This window comes from Elaeis guineensis, chromosome 8 (genome assembly GCF_000442705.2).
Source record: "Elaeis guineensis isolate ETL-2024a chromosome 8, EG11, whole genome shotgun sequence".
In the NCBI taxonomy this organism is placed as follows: domain Eukaryota; kingdom Viridiplantae; phylum Streptophyta; class Magnoliopsida; order Arecales; family Arecaceae; genus Elaeis; species Elaeis guineensis.
The window spans coordinates 122,893,900-122,915,504 of NC_026000.2; the positions used below are offsets into that span (position 1 = coordinate 122,893,900).

A 21,605-nucleotide genomic window follows, 5' to 3' on the forward strand; every position below is an offset into this window, starting at 1 on the left:
AAAGCTAATCATATTGTTTCATTTTTTAAGTCCAACCATGACCTAGCTACCAATGAAAACAGACTTTCAGCAAAAGAGATGACAATTCTATGATTTGTTTAATTTTTGCATGTTAGATGCTTGACATTCTTGCTTCTAGGAACCCCTCTGCTCCTCATCTGCCTCGTGATTGGGGCATGATTGCAGTAGAACTAGATTCTGGCTGCTAGGTTTTTTGTGTGAATTATAGGACATTGATGAAGAGATAATAGTTTGGAGAAGTAAATTGATTTTGAATCATTTAAATACTTTTTGCTTTGAAAATCTAAAATCAAAGTGTTTTCAATTGTTTATGAAAATTTCATCGACCAGCTCAAAAAGAGGGTTCAGGAAAAAAATAAAAAGTTCAAACAACCATCAAACCTTGTCCCGACTGTTCAGTTTCTTTGAGTTTATCTATCCTTATTCATCAAGAAACCCACTAATTATGGTACCCTCTGCATAAATAGCTAATATAGGGAGAAGGCAAAATTATAAAACACAAAGGAACTACAGCTTTCCTAGAACTTCTACCACAATGTTGTTCGCATTTGTACCGCATTCCTCATCCTATTTTTGGTACTGTTAGAAGGTATTGGGATGGCTTGAAGTTGTTCATAGTAGTAAGCATAAGCCTGAAATAAATAAAATAGACAACTAAGTTAAAAATGTACTGAAAGTTTTTCCATATCTCTTGGTCTGAGTCAACTGTTGCTCATTGGTTAAATCATAGAATTGATCCCTACTTTTCAAAGACCATTCAACCTGACAAACATGCAAACTCATCTTTTCTGCATTACACTACATCTCTTTTGTTATTTTCTATATTTTCTGAACTTTTAATTCCCATATTGTTCTTTACATAATTTATGATTGTGAATGCCAATTCTGTGAGCTTTCAATTCTAAGGGGATTAATAAGATAACAAAAATATGGCAATGTATTCAATAAAACACAAATCTTTTCCATGAATGTATCTGGATAATTACTTGTTCAATTACATTTTTCATGGTTTGTGCATCATAATGCGCACTGAGTCAGAGACCTTAGGTGGAATTTCAGATTAGTTGTTGTTTATTGCATCTGCATGAGCGAATTGATGTTGTTGAGGGTCAGAGAGTCACAAGTTATTAAGTGTCATTAGATATGAAAGAGATATCTATCCAAAAAAAAAGCTCATTCCTGTAATTTACTGGTACCTTCAGTATTGTGTCTATCACACGTAAAATTCATGTGATTATGAATCAGGGACACGTGGATCTAGATAAGTAGGACTTGGCCACATGTAAATGATGTATACTTCGTATTTGATTTCCGTAACTGAACCTGCTTGTGTTCTGAGATTAATGGGAATGAATTATTGCCTCCCTGTTTTGCATCAATGCATCCATTTTTATTAGGCTGAATCAGGATTTCTGCAGCATGATATTTGTTTTGTTAGTGATGTCTGGTAACTGATGCATTACAGGAAGGTTTTTTTTCTTTGATGTCTTTGTATTCTTTTTTGTCTGGAGACTAAAATGAAGTTATTAATGGTCTTTGGCAATACCATAAGTTCTAGTATATTTCAAAAATTGTGGGGGAAGGCTTTTTTATCAGTGTACCTTGCTAAAAAATTAAATAAGATTAAAATTTTAGAGTCATTGAGAGGGATGGGGCTTTGTCTATAATGGATCTTTTAATAGTGGGAACCCAACATCTGTGATAGAAGATCTCTCGAAAAAGGTTCAATGTAATAATAACAAGCTAATTAGTTGGTTAGGAAGTACAAGTGATTTATCTAATATAAGAGTCATAGACTCCATCATATCCCTATAGTGATTAGTGCTCTTATGTAGTGGTTAGGAAGAGTTTATCTCTGAATGAGATTCGAGATGATATTTTTCATGAGATGTGACTCTATACACATCCTTAGAGGGACTTACCTATATGAGAATATCCGTACATGACTGCAAATATGAGATTTGGGCTATTTCTAGCAACTCATGAAAAATCAAGACATGTGCAGAGCCATTAATGTATAGACTAGCGATGAAGAAACTCTGTACTATATATATGGTAGTTGAAGTCTAGATTAAAGAAACATAGTTCAAGATCTGGTTCGCTTCGATTCTGTTAGATGGGAACTACTCAAACTAAGTAAGGTTAAATTACCTTACCCATTATATAGTATAAGTACCCAGAAATTTGTGTTATTTTATTTTATAATTTTTTAAAAAATTTTAAATTTTGTGGGAGATTGTTGAAGAAAATCCAAAAAAAATCTCAAGATTTTTCTAATATTTTTTTCCAAGCATTTTTTATGTTGTTTTTAATTTTATCATTTAAATATTTTAATCTTTTCATTATCATGATTTTAAATTCTGACCGTTAGGCTCCTAATTACCAACGATAATGTGCATTTAATCTAATTTTTATGTTATGACCATTGGATTTTGTATTAAAGATTCTGACTATTGGACTCCTTATTAAAGACCTTAATAGATCAATAAAAATCCCAACGATCATAAACAATCATATTGGTTAGCTATAAAAAGGTCCACTTGGGACCTAATCTAACAAGCTATCCAAAAGCCTTCTAATCTTCTTTCTCCAATGATTTTTTCTCTTTAATTACAATATTTTTTATTCTCTTCATCTTTCTAGATGCTGAAAGAGTTTTCATCAACCTTCTCCATAGTTGTGCTCGTAAGAAAAGAATACTAGTCATATCTTGAGGTGGTGTTTCCGTGTATTTTTTGCATGAGAAATAAAAATATGCCTTAGAACAGTGTCTCGCATGCTTTCGGTTTGATCATTTTTTATTCTTGAATTTCTGTAAGTTATTTATAATATTTTTTTATAATCAAAATTCTTATTAATTTTTTTAAGTTACATCTGAAATTTTAAGTATTGTTCCAACAAAAAACATCTTTCCTTTCAAAACTCAAATTTTTAGTCAAGCATTTGACTATCCATCAATATCTTCAACTTTTGGTTTTTCATCAAATCATCCTTACCTGATCATAACCTTATAAAACCTAACCTTCCACTTGAACTTAGGAGGAGCAAGAGAGCTAGAACTGCAAAGAGTTTCGGTGAAGAATTCATTACCTTCATGATTGAAGAAACATCGATAGTTTATCAAGATGCTATGAGCTCTTCTGAAGCTCTTTTTTAGAAGGCTATAAATAGTGAGATAGAATTAATCATTGAAAATAATATTTGGATTCTTACTGATTTATCTTATAGAAGTAAATCTCTTGGATGTAAGTGGATTTTTAAGAAAAAAATTAGAGTGGATGGATCTATGGAAAGATACAAGGCACAGTTTGTAGCTCAAGAATTTGAGCAAAATGCTGGCTTTGACTTTTTTGATACATATTCAGCTGTTGCTCATATGTTTATTATTTAAGTTTTTCTTGCTTTAGCTTATATCTATAAACTTCTTATTCATCAAATAGATATCAAAACTGCTTTCCTTCATGGTGATCTAAAAGAAGAGATCTATGTGAGGTAATTTGAAAGTTTTTCTGTGTCTAGATAAGAAAATAAAGTGTGTAAGCTAGTTAAGTCCTTATATGTGCTGAACAAGCACCTAAGCACTAGTATGAGAACTTTGATAGTATTATTCTTTCTTATTATTTTCAAATTAATGATTTTGACAATTGTCTATGTTATAAGGGACTTGATAATCGATATTTCTTTTTTTGTCTATATATAAATAATATTCTAATACTAGCACAAGATATTGATTTAATTAATAATATCAAAATTTTATTATCAAATCACTTTAACATGAAAGATTGTGGTCAAGCTGTTGTAATCTTAAGTATGAAGATTATTACATCATTTAATTCCTATTATCTAACTTAATCACACTGTACTCAAATGATCTTAAACAAATTTAGATACTCAGTCGTGTGTCTACACTATATGATCTTCGTGTTCAATTAGTAAACAATACTGGTAACTCTGTGAATCAAGAAAAATATGCTCAAATCATTGGATCACTCTTGCATTTAGCCAATAGAACTAGATGTGATATTACTTATATTGTTTTCAAATTGAGTAGGTATACCAGTAACCGTAGCATGTCTCACTGGATTGCTTTAGAAAGAGTATTCTGATATCTTAAAGGTACCACATCTTATGAGCTTAGACATGTTGGCTATCCTGCTATGCTTGAGGGATATAGTGATGCCAACTGGATGTCTGATCCTTTATATATTTAGTCTACTTCTGGATATATCTTTACTCTTGGTGGTGGTGCTATCTCTTGATAATTTATAAAGCAAACTATAATAGCTAGAAGCACTCTAGCACTATGGAGGTAGAATTAATAGCCTTTGATATCACATCTTTAGAAATTGAGTGGCTAAAAAATTTATGATCATCTATTCCTTTGATACAAACTCTTATTCCTCTTATATCTATTCACTATGATTATAGAGCTACAATTGATTTCTATATAAAGAAACTCGTAAATTCTAAAACTAATAGACATGTAAACTTAAACAAAAGTGTATTAGATGATAATTAAAATATGATATTATATTATTAAATTTTATAAGATCTAACCAAATTCTTGCTGACTATTTTACTAAAAGCTTGACAGGATGAAGAACCTTAAGACATCGAGCGGATGGAAGTTTGTCCGTAATGGATCTTTCAATAGTAGAAACCCAACCTCGGTGATAAGAGATTTCTTGAAGGAAGTTCAACATGATAATAACAACCTAATTGGTTGGTCAAAAAGCATATATTGAACTGATATTATATCCTATCCCTATGATATTTAGTGCTCTTGTGTAGTGATTAAAGAAGAGTTATAGTTCTGAATGAGACCTGAGATGATATTTTTCATGAAATGTGACTCTACACACATTCTTGGAGGGACTCACATATATAAGAGCTCCATACATGGCTGCAGATATGAGATTTGGACTATCTCGATTAATTCTCATGAAAAATTAAGATATATATACAGGGCTACTAATGCACGGATTCGTGATGAAGAACTCTGTACTATGTGTGTGGTAGTTAAAATCTAGGTCAAAGGAGCATAGATCAAGATTTGATTTACTTCGATTCTTTCAGATGGAAACTGTTCATATTAAATAAGGTTAAGTCTTATAAGGCACTTTACCCATTGCATAGTATAAGCATCCAAAAATTTATATTTTATTTTATTTTGTTATTATTTGAAAAATTCTAAGTTTTGTAAGGGATTGTTGGAGGAAAATTTAAATTTGAAAATCCAACATTCTTCAAATAAGTTTTCCTCCAAATGTGCTTTATCTTTTGACTATCTTGATTGAGATCTTTTAGTCCCACGTTGGAAATGAAAAGATTGTTTGAGCCTTTTTTATAAGAAGAAGATTTGCCCAAGCTCTTAGGAGTATTTGAAGAGGTTTGAAGAAAAATCTTTAATACATGCACATGCAAACAAAACAGAATGGAAGATAACCAAATTGGGTGGGGCATGGCTGCAGGCTTGGTTTCCTGCCAATGCGAAACATAATATTTTGAATGTTGGGCTTTTAATTTTGGGCTTTTTAATTTCTGAACGTTAGAAATTTTATTTCTGGCTTTAATGGGCCAGCCCAAATGGTCAGAATATGTTGGTATAAAAAGGTCTCCTTGGGATTTAATCCTATAAGCCATCCAAGAGCCTTTTAAACCTCTTCTCTATTCTTCAATAGTTCTCTTTTCTATTGTAATATTTCTTTTTTCATCTTCATAAATGGTAAAAGAGTCTTTATCAACCTCCTCCACAGTCATGCTCGTGGACGGAAGATACCGGTCATATCTTGGTATGGTATTTTTAGGATGAGAAATAGAAATACATCTTAGAACAATATTGCACATGCTTCCAATTTTTTCAATTTTGATTTTGCTATCTTCTATAAGTGAATCTTTTCTTTAATTTTTTTATAAAGAAGAAAATAATTTTGTCAACCTTCTTAGACTACATCCAATATATTTTATAAAATGTGCTATAACAAGTCATCCTATAAAACTCCATCTGACCATGTTTTCTGCCATCTCTTCCAACTACATTAAAAAAATATATTTTACAACATATATGGTCAATGATATATCACAAATGATACAAGATACTTATGATATATATTATATAATGTGTGATATGTTTCTATGATGCTACAAATCTGAAAAAAATAGAGTAAAGAAAGGAAGGGAGATGCTGAAAACATATACGAGACAAACAAATGACAGATGAAACATATATAGCACACAAATACAAATACAGGTTAAAAGAGATTAAACCACAAATTATTTGATACAAAACCGCAACAAGAGCTGACCTTTTCCAGTCTCATACAAATGCATGAGTGCACATAAGACCTTTTTCTTCTGTAAAGCGTTGCTTCTTTTTTTTTTTTTTTTTTTCTGTTTTTCATAAAGTATTGTAAACTTTGTCACAATGGCATCGCCATCAGCTACATTTTTTTAATATACCACTCAACCAGATCCGGTAACCCAAGTAATTGGGAACTTGAAGCAGTTATTTGTTCCATACTCTTTAATCCAAAATGGATGAAGTTGCGTAATTGAGTTGGTTAGCGTTTCCAAGACCAATCAGATTCTAGAGGGATCATGTTAGGCTTGGACCCTCAGACTCAACAAGTCACTGTAGGTCAAATCATTGAAACCTTGATCTTAGGCTCCTAGAACAATAGAAGCACTATGGTGGACCATTAGCTGGTTAACTCTTGGCTCAACTTATCAGCAAGCTTGTAGAGTCCATACTAGAAGATTGTAATATGCTCCAAGAATATGGAGCGATGGCAGGTTTGTAACTCATCTTGTTTTCTTCTGCACTTTATTTTCTTTTTATTCTCTCCCACTCTATACCATTATTTTGAGAATAAAAAATTTATCAAAAAATTTATATTTTTTTAAATACATATTTTTCAGATACTATTTAGACAAAAAAATAATTTATTCATATTCTTTTATATATTAAAAAATAACTTAAAAATCTGTTATCCATATGCATTTGCATTATTAATTTTTTAAATAAGTTAATAAAATCTATCCATATTTTCTATAATATCTTTTATTTATAATAACATAATATAATATATTATATATATTATAATATATAATCTAATAAAATATAATAAATTATATTATATATAATAAAATAAAATAAATATTATAATATAGTATATAATATTATAATATATTAAAATAATATACTATTATATTATATTTTATTTTATCTAAATAATATAAGATATTAATTAATATATTATAATAATAAAATAATATATTATATTATAATATTATAATAATATATTATATTAAAATAATAAAATATTATTGTTCGATAATAATATCATATTATTATATATAAGATAGTATTATATATTATTGCATTATTATTATAAGTTAAGAATATTAGCAATTAAATAAAAATATTATTTTTTTCGTTCACAAGAAAATGACTTACCTAGCTCCTAGATGGGTAAGACTTCCCCAATTTTATTGATAAGTATTTATTATAAAAAAATAATTTATCTATCTAAGAATATGGATAAGATGGTCAATAAAAAATTTGATCAATTTTTTTATTGATATTTATCCACCAAACAATGGGTCCTTATTTTGACATTTAAGCCTCTCTTGACTTCATTTTTGTTTGTTGCTTTTGAGTTCTCAGCTAACAAATGATGTTCAAATGGTGGTGGTTGGCTACAACCTTACCTTATTATAGGTTTATCTAAATAAATTGACCTGAGACCCATTGCCATTCTCAAATTGAAGACATTTCAAGGTTGCTATCCAAATGATAAAGAGCTGTAAGGGCATGACATTCTCAAGTACATGGCAGTTAGCTCATATAAACCCTTTATTTAAAAACAAGATAGAATAGTTTGAGGGGCTAAATGATCAACCCTTTCTTTATTTTTGTGTTTCTTGTGGGATAATTTATAAGGGGGCATATTGGTTTCAATGCCATCTGGATATTTCAAAATTTATATTTTTTAACGTGTCCGGACACTTGGACAACTAGAGAATTCGTGATGGTCCTCGACACATCAAATCAGTGAACTATAATATCATCATGGTTAAATAGATGTACCATGGAATAAAGACAGAAGAACATGAAAAATAATGCTTGAAATTGAAAAAGGATTACAGAACCCCTTCAACAACCTGAAATTAATTTATATATGGCATGCAAATTTAAAATCTGAGAACAGGAACAGCATCTAGGTTTTGGAAATTCCTATACAACACCCAGCCAAGATCAAAAGTAAGGTAGATTGCCAACCCAACCTGAACTTAACTCTCCTATGCATATTACAAATATGCATACCACATATGCTTAATGGCAAATGAAACCATCAAAATACTAAATTCAACATAACAAGCACCCCAATCAGCTAATACCACATCAGAGCAATAGAAGCCATGATAGTAGAAGTCTTTGATGATAGTGGACCAAGCAAAAAGAGACATTAGAGCAAATAATCATGTGATACTAAATTAACAAGATTATAACATACTTAACACAAAAAATAAAGTTTTTCTCTTTTTTTGCATATAACACCTCCCTTCATTGATTAGCTGCATAAGGGGACACTTCTTTTATATATTTGCATATCAAAATCTTCCTTATCCATGATGCAAGATATATGATACATGATGCACAGTTCAATAGGTATTAAAATTTTAATTTTAATTAAAAAAATTTAAGAGTTTCAATAAAATCTGTAAGTATTTTGATACATAGCACACAATATATGATACATAGTTTCATTAAGAAGCATAAGTGTATCTACATAATTCAAACTAGTCTAATAATGAGTTTGAAAGAAACATATGAATTCTTATCTATGTCGTATGTCGCGTATAACTCTTAGATCCCGATATATGAGGAACAAACTGAGTTGCTGGTGCAGCTCTACCAATATTAGAATATGTCTGCGAGATAAAATAAACAGTATGATATATCTTGTACATAAGAACAATCTGCGTCCGTAATCAAAAAAATATAAAATATGATGAGTGTACAAAATTTGTTCCCTCTTGGAGAACCAATGGTGAATAAGCTTCCTATATTGATGAGGGTCTATATCAAGAGAACAAGTACCAGCAACATCCTCATCTGTCACCCTCTCTCTTGTAGTCTCCCTTCAACTTTGCCTTATACTTTTTTTATTTTCAGTTGAGGGACTTCAGCATCCAATCATGGCTATCTGGAAGGAGCACAAATTTGCTCTGCAACAAAGTAAAGAAGGATAAAAATATAAAATCAAAATACTTAATAATGATGGTTAGCAAATTAATATACTATATAACTTCATTTCTTCACCTATTCTTATCTAGATTGATCTGTATCTTAAGCTGAACCATACAAACATCAACATTGCCTATTTATTTATGGGACTAGTGTTGATGACAATAAAGACTAGAGAAATACTTTGTGCACCATGGGCAGTACAGCACCACGCATACCACCCGCAGTGATTGGCCCACGCACGGGGTTGGAAGAAAAATTTTTTTTTTTTCGGGTGCTGCGCCTAGCCCTAGCCCACATGTGAGTCAATCACCGCGGGCAGTGTGCACTGCATGCACCGCCCGCGGTGCACAAAGCATTTCTCTAAAAACTATTTCCAATTGTCTAATTCATCGTGGATGGCCCACCTGCCAACCCTAGCTTCAATCAAAGGCTTTTTGTAGAGTTTACCGGTCAAGGCCCCAGTCTTGTCCCATTTCAAATATTTGGATAAGCCTTCACTGGGTCCATGGCACAATGCTGCTCTTTCAATCCACCCATCCGGCGCGCGCGCACGTGTCTGTGTGTGTGTGTCTATATATATATATATATATATATATATGTGTGTGTGTGTGTAGTTCCACATTGACAAATAAAAGATGCAGAATATGTGTTTATTAGTCTACGCCGGTCATTCTTCCAACGGTTTATACTTTTAGGCTATGAGTCTGTGACATTGGGCTGACTCAAAATTGGGTTGGTTTGAGAATCAAATGCCCAAACAATTTCAATTCTATGTCAATCAATCCATGAATTGGAATTCACATTAAGTAGAGATTTTTTCATAATGAGGTTGGATTAATTTTATTTATTTTTATTCAATTATAGTAGACCTCATTTGTGTAAAGTTTTGGTACTCAATCCAAATCTAACCACACCAACCATCATTCTGTTGCAATCCCTAACTAAAAATGAATCTCCAAATATGAATGAGCAAGGAAATTAGCTCGATAAGTGATGCAAAATAATATTTTGATTCTTGATTAATAATTAAAACATACAAACCATCCAAGTGCATGTGTGTTTTCATATTTCTTTTTTCCAAGAAGTCTCATCCTATGTATGTGGAGTTAGCATTATAGATGAAAACATATAGCTTAAAATATTCCACACATATAGCTTGAGAAATTTCACATTGCTACACTTAGGGTTCTCAATATAGTGTCGGGCCTGATAAATTAGTTTAACTCTTGCTGATAAACATAGGGGGTATGCAAGAACTTGTCATGAAAAGGAATAAGGAGATGTTGCTGTCACTATGTGAATCACAACTTATTATCCTTGTACCATCCTAGATTGTCAACACGTATTCCTTTTCAATCATGACAAAAATTAGCATTTGTCTCCAGAAATTTCAAAGAACACATTCTAGCAACTAAAAGCGATATACAAATTTGATTCGAGTCATGGAGTGTAGCAATATAATGTTGCTAATTCACAGATCAACATGTACAGTAACTTCTTTTGTTTGCGATGTGATGGTGGGGACGATCTTCTCCTGATGTATAGCGAGGACTCGAGCTTATGGCTATTATGACTTCTCAGTAGGCAGGCAAACCTAAAAGCAAATCTTTTTGTCCGAATTTTTTCTGCAAAGAATCCTCTAACGCTCAAATGGACCGGAATTCAAAGAATAGTAGGAGGAAGAAAGTATAGTAGAGCAATCAAATGACTTATTTGAAAATCTTTTGTTTATCCATATTTATAAAAGCATTCGATAGCTGTGATTGATATGGATGATACGTGTATTAATGATACAGTAACAGTTATAATAGTACTTAATTGTACAATTATAGCTACCCACGTAATCTTGTAGTTATAACTGCTTCAACCATGCAATAGCAAATGAATGAGCATAACTGCTGCCAATACTTTTGAGTTGATGTGATCGGCCTTTCAGTTCATTCGTGTCCAAGATGAATGGGATCGGATATCATCGAGGTGGCCAACTTTGATTGTTACCAAAGTTAGGCAAAATATCCATCACATCAATGATCATCACTTTTTTTTATCAAATAAAAAAAGTAACAAAAAGAAGAAAAAGTCTTGTCCCATCAAAGGAACTCAGGCAATCGCAGTTCTCAAATGCCATACACGAGGACTTACACTATACCTAAACCCTTTTATCCTGCTTATTTCTACCCAAAAATTTAAAGCGCCATTCCTACCTTCTTATTTAGGAAATTATAGTGTCCAACCCCTTAGACGGAGTTGTCTTATCTCGTTCAAGAACTCAATTAGTGGGTGCACGTACTCACAACTCTTAAAGTTGACTTTAGTTTCATGATTATTCATACAAGCAGCAATGGAGAGAGACCACCGTCCACCCGATCCATGCCGAATTTAGAAGGCCATCTCTAGCCTTTCTCCAAAGCATTCTTTCTCCTTTCTAGACTCGATAAAGCTCAATAACAACTGAGTGGCACCTCGATCAACAAGCTACTAAAAACTCTACATGCCACGTCAACAAGCATCCACTTTTGCCCTCATCTTCAAATTACGTATCTTTTTTGATGGGATTCTTCAAATGACCTATCTAACATGGCTTGAGAACTCTACTTTATGAACTAGTTGGGCATCCTCATGTCAACTTGTAAAGCTATGTCTTGTAGGTGAGACATATGAAAAGTAGCACGTTGTGAGACTTGAACTTTGCCACCCTTATTTGGGTCCAGTGAGGAAGCCATCCAAATTCTCATTGGGTGCTCTGCATCTTGACGCCTGAGAAGAAGGACCAAGTGGGTTCCTAAAAGGAGCAGAGAGCAAAACACTTGCCGGATATGCTTTCGTGCCACCCAAACCCCCTTCGCACGTCTCGTGATGCAATTGATAGCCATCACATCTTACCGTTCGGGGAACCGGCACTGTCATCCTGTCGTAGGCCCCACGGCGGCCGTTATCCGACTTCGTAGGATATTTTGCGTTGGGTCTGGCTGGCTCACTTGCGCGGTCATACCCAAAATCCACAGTGGACAAGGGTGAGTGAACGTTATCCGGATAAGGAGAAGCTACTTGGATAATGGAGATCCATATGATATCGTTGACGGTTTTGCTGGGTGCTTCTTTCTGCGATCCATATAAGATTATCCTTCAAAATCTAATGACCATATTGATATTGTACATGGCACCTCCGCAATTAGAAGTGGGATGGGAAAAAGAAATTGGAATGAATTGCAATCGGAATCGATACGGTCAAATCTTTTTCAAAGTATTTGATTTGTTAAAATTTGAATCGAAAATAATATAGATTGAGTTTTAGAAAATTGTAATCTGAATGAAACTCTTTCGAATCAAATAATTAGAATGGGAGTCATCTTTTATCATTCTAGTTTTAAACTTCAACTTCTCCTAATCAAACACTCCCTATATATCTCGCACCATTCAGAGATCATAATTTATCATCTTCAGATGGTTGGTTAATTGGTGACAACATCCAATGGTTAATTCGGCCAACTCTTATCTTGGTCTCACAATTTGCTTCGCCTATTGGTGGTTGATGGAAAAGGAGTCATTGTTCTCTCTCCCATTATGAGCGAGTGCTAAGGGCAAAAGCTGATGAGAGCTATCCCTTATCTCGAGGGAGCCTAGGATAAGAAGAGAGAGAGGAGGAAGCAGTAAATCATGGATATCCAGAGGAAGACGAGCATCAGAACCATCCAGATTTTGTAGAAAATAATAATAATAAAAAAAAACAACTACCTAAAGGTAAATTTTTCTGTACACCTATTAATAAGGAACATTTCGGACGAGTCTGCATCCTCTGACAAAAAAGTATAAAAAGGCACCATAGCAAAACTTTATTATTGATCAAAGTTATTTGAAAAAGAGAAATGTCATTGGCATCATGTGGAAAGATAACCAATGGCAAAAGTAGAATTAGTTGCCAAAGGAATCTTGTTAGGCCCCGGAGGACCACAGAGTAACAAATCCCCCCTTTTTCCACTGGAGATGGAAAAGGGAATGGAGCAAAAACATAAGCCTCCGGACACCGGTAACGCTCCCTTGAGGCATCCCTCCCTAATCCAATGATTGGAAAGATGAAATGAACAGACTTAATACTCTATTAAGAGCATCCAAACTCTAAGATAGATCTATATATATATATATATATATATATCCTTTAAGGTCTCTATCGTACTAATTTGAGATTATTGATGGAGATTTCATATGGAGGATGCACACCATTGATTATGATTTACATCACAAAAATTAAAAACCATGATTGTCTATTGAAAATCATTTGCCTATGCATCAAGTTGGACAAAAATAAAGCGTTTTGCTAGCTCAATATGTTGCTTTGCATGATTTATGGTTTGGGAACACACAAAATTATTTTTTTTTTAATTTTTTGATAATTTTCATAATATAAACGACAATGGTGTCAATTCTCAATTTAGAATGTCCATTATTGCTTTTGAGTTAGTAGAACTGAGATCTCAATCCTTCCGGAAGTGTATATACGCATACATGTATCCATACATACATATGTACTAGCATTTAACAATTATATGAAAAAACACAAAGTTTTAGCCTTATGCAATGGTGATAGTCACTTGTTAAGCTCATAGGTTCATACTTAGTTGTTTGCTAATCTGGTTATGATCTCTGGAAAAGCATCTGTAAAAAACCAGCCAGAAAATTAGTTATAGTTCAGTGAATTTGTTGCAATCCTATCTAGAAATCTATTAAAAGCATCTCCCTTTTTTTTTTTTTTTTTGTTACTGTTGAGTAATTAAATAAGGTTATCCTAGTCTTATTAGTAAACTTACTAAAAGTCCATTTCATCACCTATTGCAGCTAACATTCAAACTCCAAGCCATTCTGACGTGAAATAGTCTACTTTATCAAATATTCACAAACTATTATGCTCTAGGGACAATCTCAAAAACCAAAATGTGGCATCGATATAAAAGGTCAGTCCTAATTACTCGAAAAATTTAAAAGGTCAATTCTAACCAATATAAGCGACCATGAAACAAGAGATTATATTGCAAGTTGCAGTACTTGATGAAATCAAAAGACCTAAGAAATTTCCAGAGATCCCACTAGAATGTTAAGTCTGAGCTGGATGGTGGAAAAGGCCATAGGCACTAGGCATGGTTGGGAGCCAATGGACCAAGACCAAGAAGGACATTTATTCTTATGAGTGGGCGAAGTAAAACTGGCAAGGCCAGTGAGACTTGCACTCAGACCTTTCTATTAACCAATGCTCCATTGTTCTCCAGAGATAAGGGCCTTTTGTTCTTGTCAAAAAAGAAGAAGAAGAAGATGATGAAGAAGAAGAAGAAGGGCCTCGTGCCTTCCATCCATATTCCACTATGCCAAGTGGCTAGGATATTCTTGACTCATCCAGCTTCCACAGCCAAAAAATAGCAATAGATTAGAAGTACAACAACATATGGTTATGATATTCTTTAGCAGTAGAAAAGTCGAGTGGTAGATAGCAAGTTGTTTTTTTGCATGATATGTTTCTATTGAAATCTAGGATGGCTTCCATCAAAAAAAAAAAAAAGATATAATCTTGGATATATGATTGCTCCACAATACAATCCCTCACTAAGAGAAATGCCCAATCACCAGTCCTAACTTCTTACTTGTTTTTGCTTCAGTATCAAATTAATGAAACCATGGTATTGCAGTCTCCATGATATGATTTAATATGTCAAGGCATGTCCGTTGATGCTTGGTAAAACTTATGTCGTATGTCCATAATATATGTTAGCTATAGGAATCCTACTTAAATAGTGGTTGTATCCAAGGCAAAGTTTTCTGAAACAAAAATCATTGGCTCATCTATAATCATGAAATATGACCAAATGACTATGCAAGGCAAGTCCATTTAAACCTTATATCCTACTTCACCATTGCAACTCCTCAGTAGGTTCCAATGAAGGGGCATAAAAGCCAATCATAGTAATAACTTAAGTATAATTCGTACAATTATAATTTAGTCAATGTATATGAGATCATGGGCTGGTAGGATTCATATAGGGTTGGAGCTGATACATTCAAGTGTACATTATTTATGGATAAGAATGGAAAAATTAGTAATTTTCCTAAATGAGTTGGGAGTATTCCCACCAATGATTTCATGCTAGAAATAGTGTTAAAGTTGCATAAATGAATGTAGAACTTCATTGAGCCAGTGATGGTTGATTGCGTAATCTGTTCTCTTTATGCTTATTGGAAACCTTTACTTCAAAATTCAGGAGTGACAAAGCATGCATGAACTTTATGAGATTCCTCTTAACTGTTTGTCAAATCTAGATGGTCATCCAACATTAAAGTCAGATTTCCTCTTCAAGAACCCATGACCGGAGCCCGACACGCGCCGATTGGCTCACAGTGCCTTACTTCATCATTATCTTTGCGATGATGGAATTCTCTTTAGTTCGCATTCGCATGCTAGCTTTTTGTCTGTAAGCAATGGAAAAGCTGATCTTGATCCTCCTCATGCCAAGCAAGAGTATGGATTACGAGTTGACACAGTGTGGCACTTCCAACAGGGATCAGACATGGAATCTAAATGTCTCTCTTCAATAGGTAATGCTATATCTTCTAGAAAAATTATGAGAAGTGTGAAAGAGATGGGAGGAGCTTATGAGTATCCATATTTATGCTCTTAGTACTATAAGATTCCAGAACTAGTAGCCACATCTTTTATGGGGATATCACGAGGAATCGAAGGAAAGGGAAACAAGGGGGCAAATGTATCATGCATGTTGTTTCCACAATAAAATATAAGGGAAGGCCAGGAATTGGCTGTGAGCGTTAGTCATCAAACTGCAAACACATGAAAAAATATGGCCATTAATTATTATGAGAGGAATCATCATGGAATAGCATAGATGTCATTTCGTAGGACTAGTCACTTGGTTCTGCAATCTGATATAATTTTGATTACAAACTACTGTTAGGTTCAGAAAAAAATGGCTTCGATGAGCTAAGAACTTAGCTCTATCACCTAACACAAATAAGTACACAACTTGATGCATGGATGCAATAAAGACTTTAATCATCTAACATAAGCATGAGGATTTCTTTCTCTCTCCTTTAAAGTTGAGTATTTTAGCATCTTCAATTTCAAAAGAAAATTAATCATCAGTAATAGAATATTTCGCTTATGCTTTTTATTCTTGTAATTTTTCTCATAAAATTATGTATAAAGAGTTCTTGTCATATATGAAGATATGCCCAGAAGTTCTAAAATTGAAGACCCTGGATCAGTAAGTGGTTGACAAGGTTTTAGCTTGATGAGTGAGAACTCCATCTTCTTTCTGAAAACCACTTATGCAAAAATACAAAAACATACAAATAAAGCAATAGCAGATATCTTATCCGATCTCATTATATTCCTTTAATTGGCCTATTTGGAGCATTACCTCAGCAAGCATTCAGGACAACAGCCAAACAATGCAAGAAATAGAAAAGGAATATTATATACATAGCAAGGAAAGGAACAAAAAGAGCCCAAGCCCTTGCTTTTTCTTTATACATCCTTTTTATAATGGCAAGAGCAAGGCTTCAAGCACAAGAAATGCAGGCATAAGGCATAAGAGAATTCACTAAGCACCTGCACTTTTTATAAAAGAAAAAGTATGGTCATATACATAAAGTGTCTCTTTCCAAATAGGTTGTGTGTTTTCCATGTATATATATCTTATAGTCCTGAGAATTGAACTAGTTACCGAGTCGATATGCTGATCTAGCTTTCAATGTCCAGCTTTCCAAAAATTGATATTACAAGCATATGAATTAGTATAAAATTTCACATATGAACCAAGTTCTAAAATAAGAGAGAATCATCCAACTTGACTGATTTTACTTGTTTTTGACCATTTGTTTGGTGCTGAATTTGAGATTGGCACCAAGAAGGGTCTTAATTTGTGCCAAAAAAACCAATCAGTTTGACTCAATTTGTAAAACCACCACAAGTTAATATGTGCAGTTCTTGGAGGACCTTACATGATTAACAAGTTGTGAAGCCAATAAGAAGCATTAATATTGAAACAAACTCAACAAAAACTGCATGATTGCTTACGTTATTATATTCCTTTTCTCTGAAGTCAATATTATCCGTGCATATCATGCATAGGATCAATGAGAGAGGGAAGACTTGCAAGATTGTTTTGGACCTCCTATTGATGGACAATTATGAATTGGCAATGGTTAGTGGGGCTTTCTATGAACTGGTAGGGGTCAAAGCCAAACTCCTTATCCTCCCACATGCAATCCCTTCTCAAGTCATTAATTTTCTTAAATAAGTTCATTATGGATCGCTGCTGACAAACATCTCACTAATTGAAGGAATATTAGATGAATAACAATACATACATGTACCCTAAAGAAACAACATACACATCCTTTCTATATGCTTTAAAGATTTGTTTTTCGGGCAGAATCCGAAGACTGGCTACTTCATCAGTGCTCACATATAGTTTTTATGCACAAAATCTAGACTATTTATATTTATGTTAGAAGAAAATGGAAGCGAATTTTGGAGAAGTAAGGTGGCGGGATTTATGGGAGTGGTTAGAGTTTTTAAGCTATACAACCTAGATGGTCTAAGGTGGAGAAGAAACGGCTAGGAGGGAATGTGTGTATATGTTTGTGAAGCGGGTCACGTGAAAGATCCATTTTTTTATCTGGGCAAAGGAAGCCTTTTTCCATGGCTTGCTCTCCCACACAACGACAGTGTATAACGTATACATGTATTGCGTTACATGACCCGGAATAGTACTATATATATTTTTCTATTGAGCATTTTACTATGGAACGTTTAAAATTTTATAACTTATAATAAAACATAAACCATATTTTGTTTCGTCACTTCTACACCATCCCATGATTTCTATTTTAAGTTTGTTTGCGGATTAATCAGCTAAATCTTCCTCGCTCATCAGATCCTAAGAAGGAAGTGGTCATTCTCCATGCTCCCCTATATAATGGGATGCCCCCCAAGGCCTAAGAACCACAATGGCATCAGTAGAAAGGAGAGGGAAAGGAAGTGAAGTGGGGTTCTTTTTCTTTCTTTGAGAGGGGGAGAGAAGAAAAGCCCCTGCTCTTTCTCCTCTTGAGCTCATCTTCTGCCTTCTTGCTAGTTTTAAGGACTGTTCTTGTTTGGAGGTAGAGAGATGGCAGGCCATCATTCATTGGATTGGGCCTTCATCATTGGAGTCCTAGGTAGTCATTATGAAGAACTTCCTCTTTTTTCCTTTTTCCCTTTTTTTATCCAGGACCAAGCTTCCTCTTTTTGTTTCATTCACTTGTCTATTAGTATTACTTACATCATTGTCGAAGTCTTGTTCCCTTGAAAGAAAAGAAAAGAAAAAAAAAAAAAAACAGTCTCACCTGTTCCTTTCCCACGTTTGTTTCTCACTTTTCTTGAATTTTAATTTAGCTTTTCTTGTCACAAATTCATGTGTCCATTATCTCCAATATTTTTTTCTTCTTCTTTTTCTTTTTAATGCTCCTATATTTTAGGCCCAACAGTTGTTGGAATCTTGTTTTTAATTGTTCTTTTCCATCTTTTGGAAGAGGAATGGAATAAGTTGTCTGGCTTGATTCCTTGAATAAGTTATTCAAAGTTAGAACTCTGTACTAGAATAGGTAGCCACAATAGTGGTTCTAGGAGTGGAAGAAGGACCACTCTTCTAAAAGTAAATATTACAAGTTGTCACACATCAGTGGAGGGGAGAGTTCTTTTACTAAATTGAGAAATGAACTATAGCTAAATTCCACTACTAATTTTCAGAACAGCTTATCTTTGTATGCAATTTTGTCCCATTGAACTTGCAAATTTGTTCCATGGTTTTGTCTATGCTTTTCTTCTCCATTACCATTTGTTCTCAGTAAGTTCAAGTCATTGGACAAATGAATGCACATTAGTTTCTTATTTGAAGGTGGTAACAAGGATATTCAAAACTACAGCCTCAGTAAAAAATCTAAACTTACGTTAGTGTCATGAATTTTCTTAGACACTATTGAGCTATTAATTTCATGATTTCTTCCATTTCACGAAGTTCAACAAGTACATATGTTATATCTTGAAATGCCCTATGATCAGTTTATGTATGACCTTATCTTTCACAATATATTACTGTTACCTACTCATGTATAACTTGTTTGCAGGAAATGTCATCTCCTTCCTGGTCTATCTTGCTCCAGTGTAAGAACCATCTTAGTTTGTCTCTCTTCTATTTTCTTTAATATTCCTTTGCCATTTATATAACCTATTTTCTAGTGACTAAGCTTACTTTGACCGTAACCACAGGCCTACATTCTATAAGGTATATCGAAAGAGATCGACGGGAGGATTCCAATCAGTGCCTTATCTGGTTGCATTGTTCAGTGCCATGCTGTGGATCTTCTATGCATTTGTCAAGACTAATTCCGTCCTACTAGTTACCATTAATTTGATAGGCTGTGCCATTGAGACCATCTACATTGTGATGTACCTTGCCTACGCTCCAAGACCTGCTAGGGTACAACGAATTGTGACTTGAGATTTCTTAAATAATCTGCTGCAAATATTTTTATGAGATTATAATCTAAGTTAGCATGCTTTTGGTGCTTTCAGATCTTCACCGCAAAAATAATCTTGCTCTTGAATGTGGGACTTTTTTCTTTGATCCTTCTCTCCACTCTCCTGCTGCCGAAAGGCTCCAATCGCCTGAAAGTTCTTGGCTGGATCTGCATGTGCTTCTCTGCTTCCGTCTTCGCCGCTCCTTTGAGCATCATTGTGAGAAACTTGTTCTTCTCTTTCTAGCAAATAATTCGATGACATTGAGAACATAAGAATAGAGTTTTTTTTTTTTTTTTTTTTTGTTAAATTTAATCAACAGAGGCAAGTTATTCGCACAAGGAGTGTAGAATACATGCCATTCATGCTGTCATTCTTCCTCACCATAAGTGCAGTGGTATGGTTCTTCTATGGTCTACTTACTAAAGACCCATATGTCATGGTATAATTTCTCATCCATCAACCATTTTTAGCCCACCAAAGCAAGAGAACAAAAGCATCAGCTGTATACATCTTTCTCTAACCTTGACTTGTTGCTCTTTCTTGCAAAAAATAGTTTCCAAACGTTTTGGGATTCACCTTCGGGGTGGTACAGATGGTGCTCTACGTGATCTACAAGTACATGGTCAGGAAGGTGGTGGTAGAGCCCGCGGTGGCCAAGGACGTACTCGTCATCAACTTAGAAAAGGCTGGAGTGGAGCTGCAGGTGACCGCAGAGGAGATCGGTGACGGTGAGAGAGAGTTGAAGGCAAATGAAGGGACCAATGGTGGCAAAAAGGGGAAGATGGGAGAGGAGGAGGGGCTTGAGATAAGCCCGGCGTGATACTTGGTAGTGGCCGGAGCAATGATGGAGTGTGATGGAGTGTGACTCCCTTTGGCAGTGAGGCACTTCACACATGGTTTCACTTCATTGGAGACTTTATAACATCCTTCTATATAGTTTGCTGCGCAGAGAGGGGAAGTGGGGTGGGAGAAGTGGAAGCCAATCTTTCAGTTCTCTCATCACCCCTTGTACACCCCCTCCATCTCTAGTTTATTAGGTTCTAGTCAAGAGTGATGTGCTAAGGTGCATGCTCTTACATATGTGCTTGGGGAAAAAAGGTGTGCTCTTAAGCTATTGCCGTTAAAAGCCAAAAAAAGCTTGAAGCTTTTATATCCATCTCTTTTGGCATTAACCAAGTAATTTTACATCAAAGACTTGTTTTATGCAAAAGCTTCCGTTATGACACTTTTGCGCAGTCTCATAATTCACTTTGTGTGTGTGAGAAAGAGAGAGAGAGAGAGATAAGATACAAGTTTACGAGACTTGGAGAGCAAATATTTTAATATCAACTAATACATTTAATATTAGTGGAGTTGCTTTATAGTCATGGCTTTTCTAGGAAATCTACCCTATGGCTCCAAACAAAAAAAAAAAAAGGGTATTTAATTGCTTATCCTCGATTGATGTCACTCTAACAAAAACTTTTTGTTGATCAAAACTATAACTTTCAATCCCTATTTAGCGTAACCGATTTTTTGGTGGGATTTTATCCATTCCTTTTCTCTTTTTTTTTTTTTTTTTTTTTTTTTTAGAAGCAGAAGCCCATTCTTTGAGGGATTTTCTATCCATCCTCACCCTTCCAAATTCATCAAAACTCAAGCAAAAATATTCTGATGTAGACATTCACTTTTTGAGGAATTTTCTATCCATTCTAGGCTTCTCAAATTGCTTCAGACGCAGATCAGGTTTTGAGGGATTTCCTTCTCATTTTGGCCTTCCTAAATTCCATT

At 34.2% G+C, this 21,605-nt stretch overlaps 1 protein-coding gene across 1 annotated transcript; it reads left to right on the plus strand.

Moving 5' to 3' along the window:
- The first annotated feature begins 18,303 nt into the window (after window positions 1-18,303).
- On the plus strand, window positions 18,304-20,867 carry LOC105061412 (bidirectional sugar transporter SWEET13). Its single transcript, XM_010945452.2, has 6 exons — window positions 18,304-18,493; window positions 19,442-19,478; window positions 19,584-19,794; window positions 19,890-20,051; window positions 20,155-20,274; window positions 20,389-20,867. The coding sequence occupies exons 1-6, from the start codon at window positions 18,445-18,447 to the stop codon at window positions 20,653-20,655; spliced, it is 846 nt and encodes a 281-aa protein (XP_010943754.1). The 5' UTR covers window positions 18,304-18,444; the 3' UTR covers window positions 20,656-20,867.
- Window positions 20,868-21,605: the final 738 nt, after the last annotated feature.

Excerpts from the sequence above, each read along its gene's own strand:
- LOC105061412 (XM_010945452.2), top strand. The coding sequence starts at position 18,445 with ATGGCAGGCCATCATTCATTGGATTGGGCCTTCATCATTGGAGTCCTA. Across the intron at positions 18,494-19,441 it reads CTTCATCATTGGAGTCCTAG|GAAATGTCATCTCCTTCCTG; the intron begins GTAGTCATTATG and ends ACTTGTTTGCAG. Across the intron at positions 20,275-20,388 it reads CTAAAGACCCATATGTCATG|TTTCCAAACGTTTTGGGATT; the intron begins GTATAATTTCTC and ends TGCAAAAAATAG.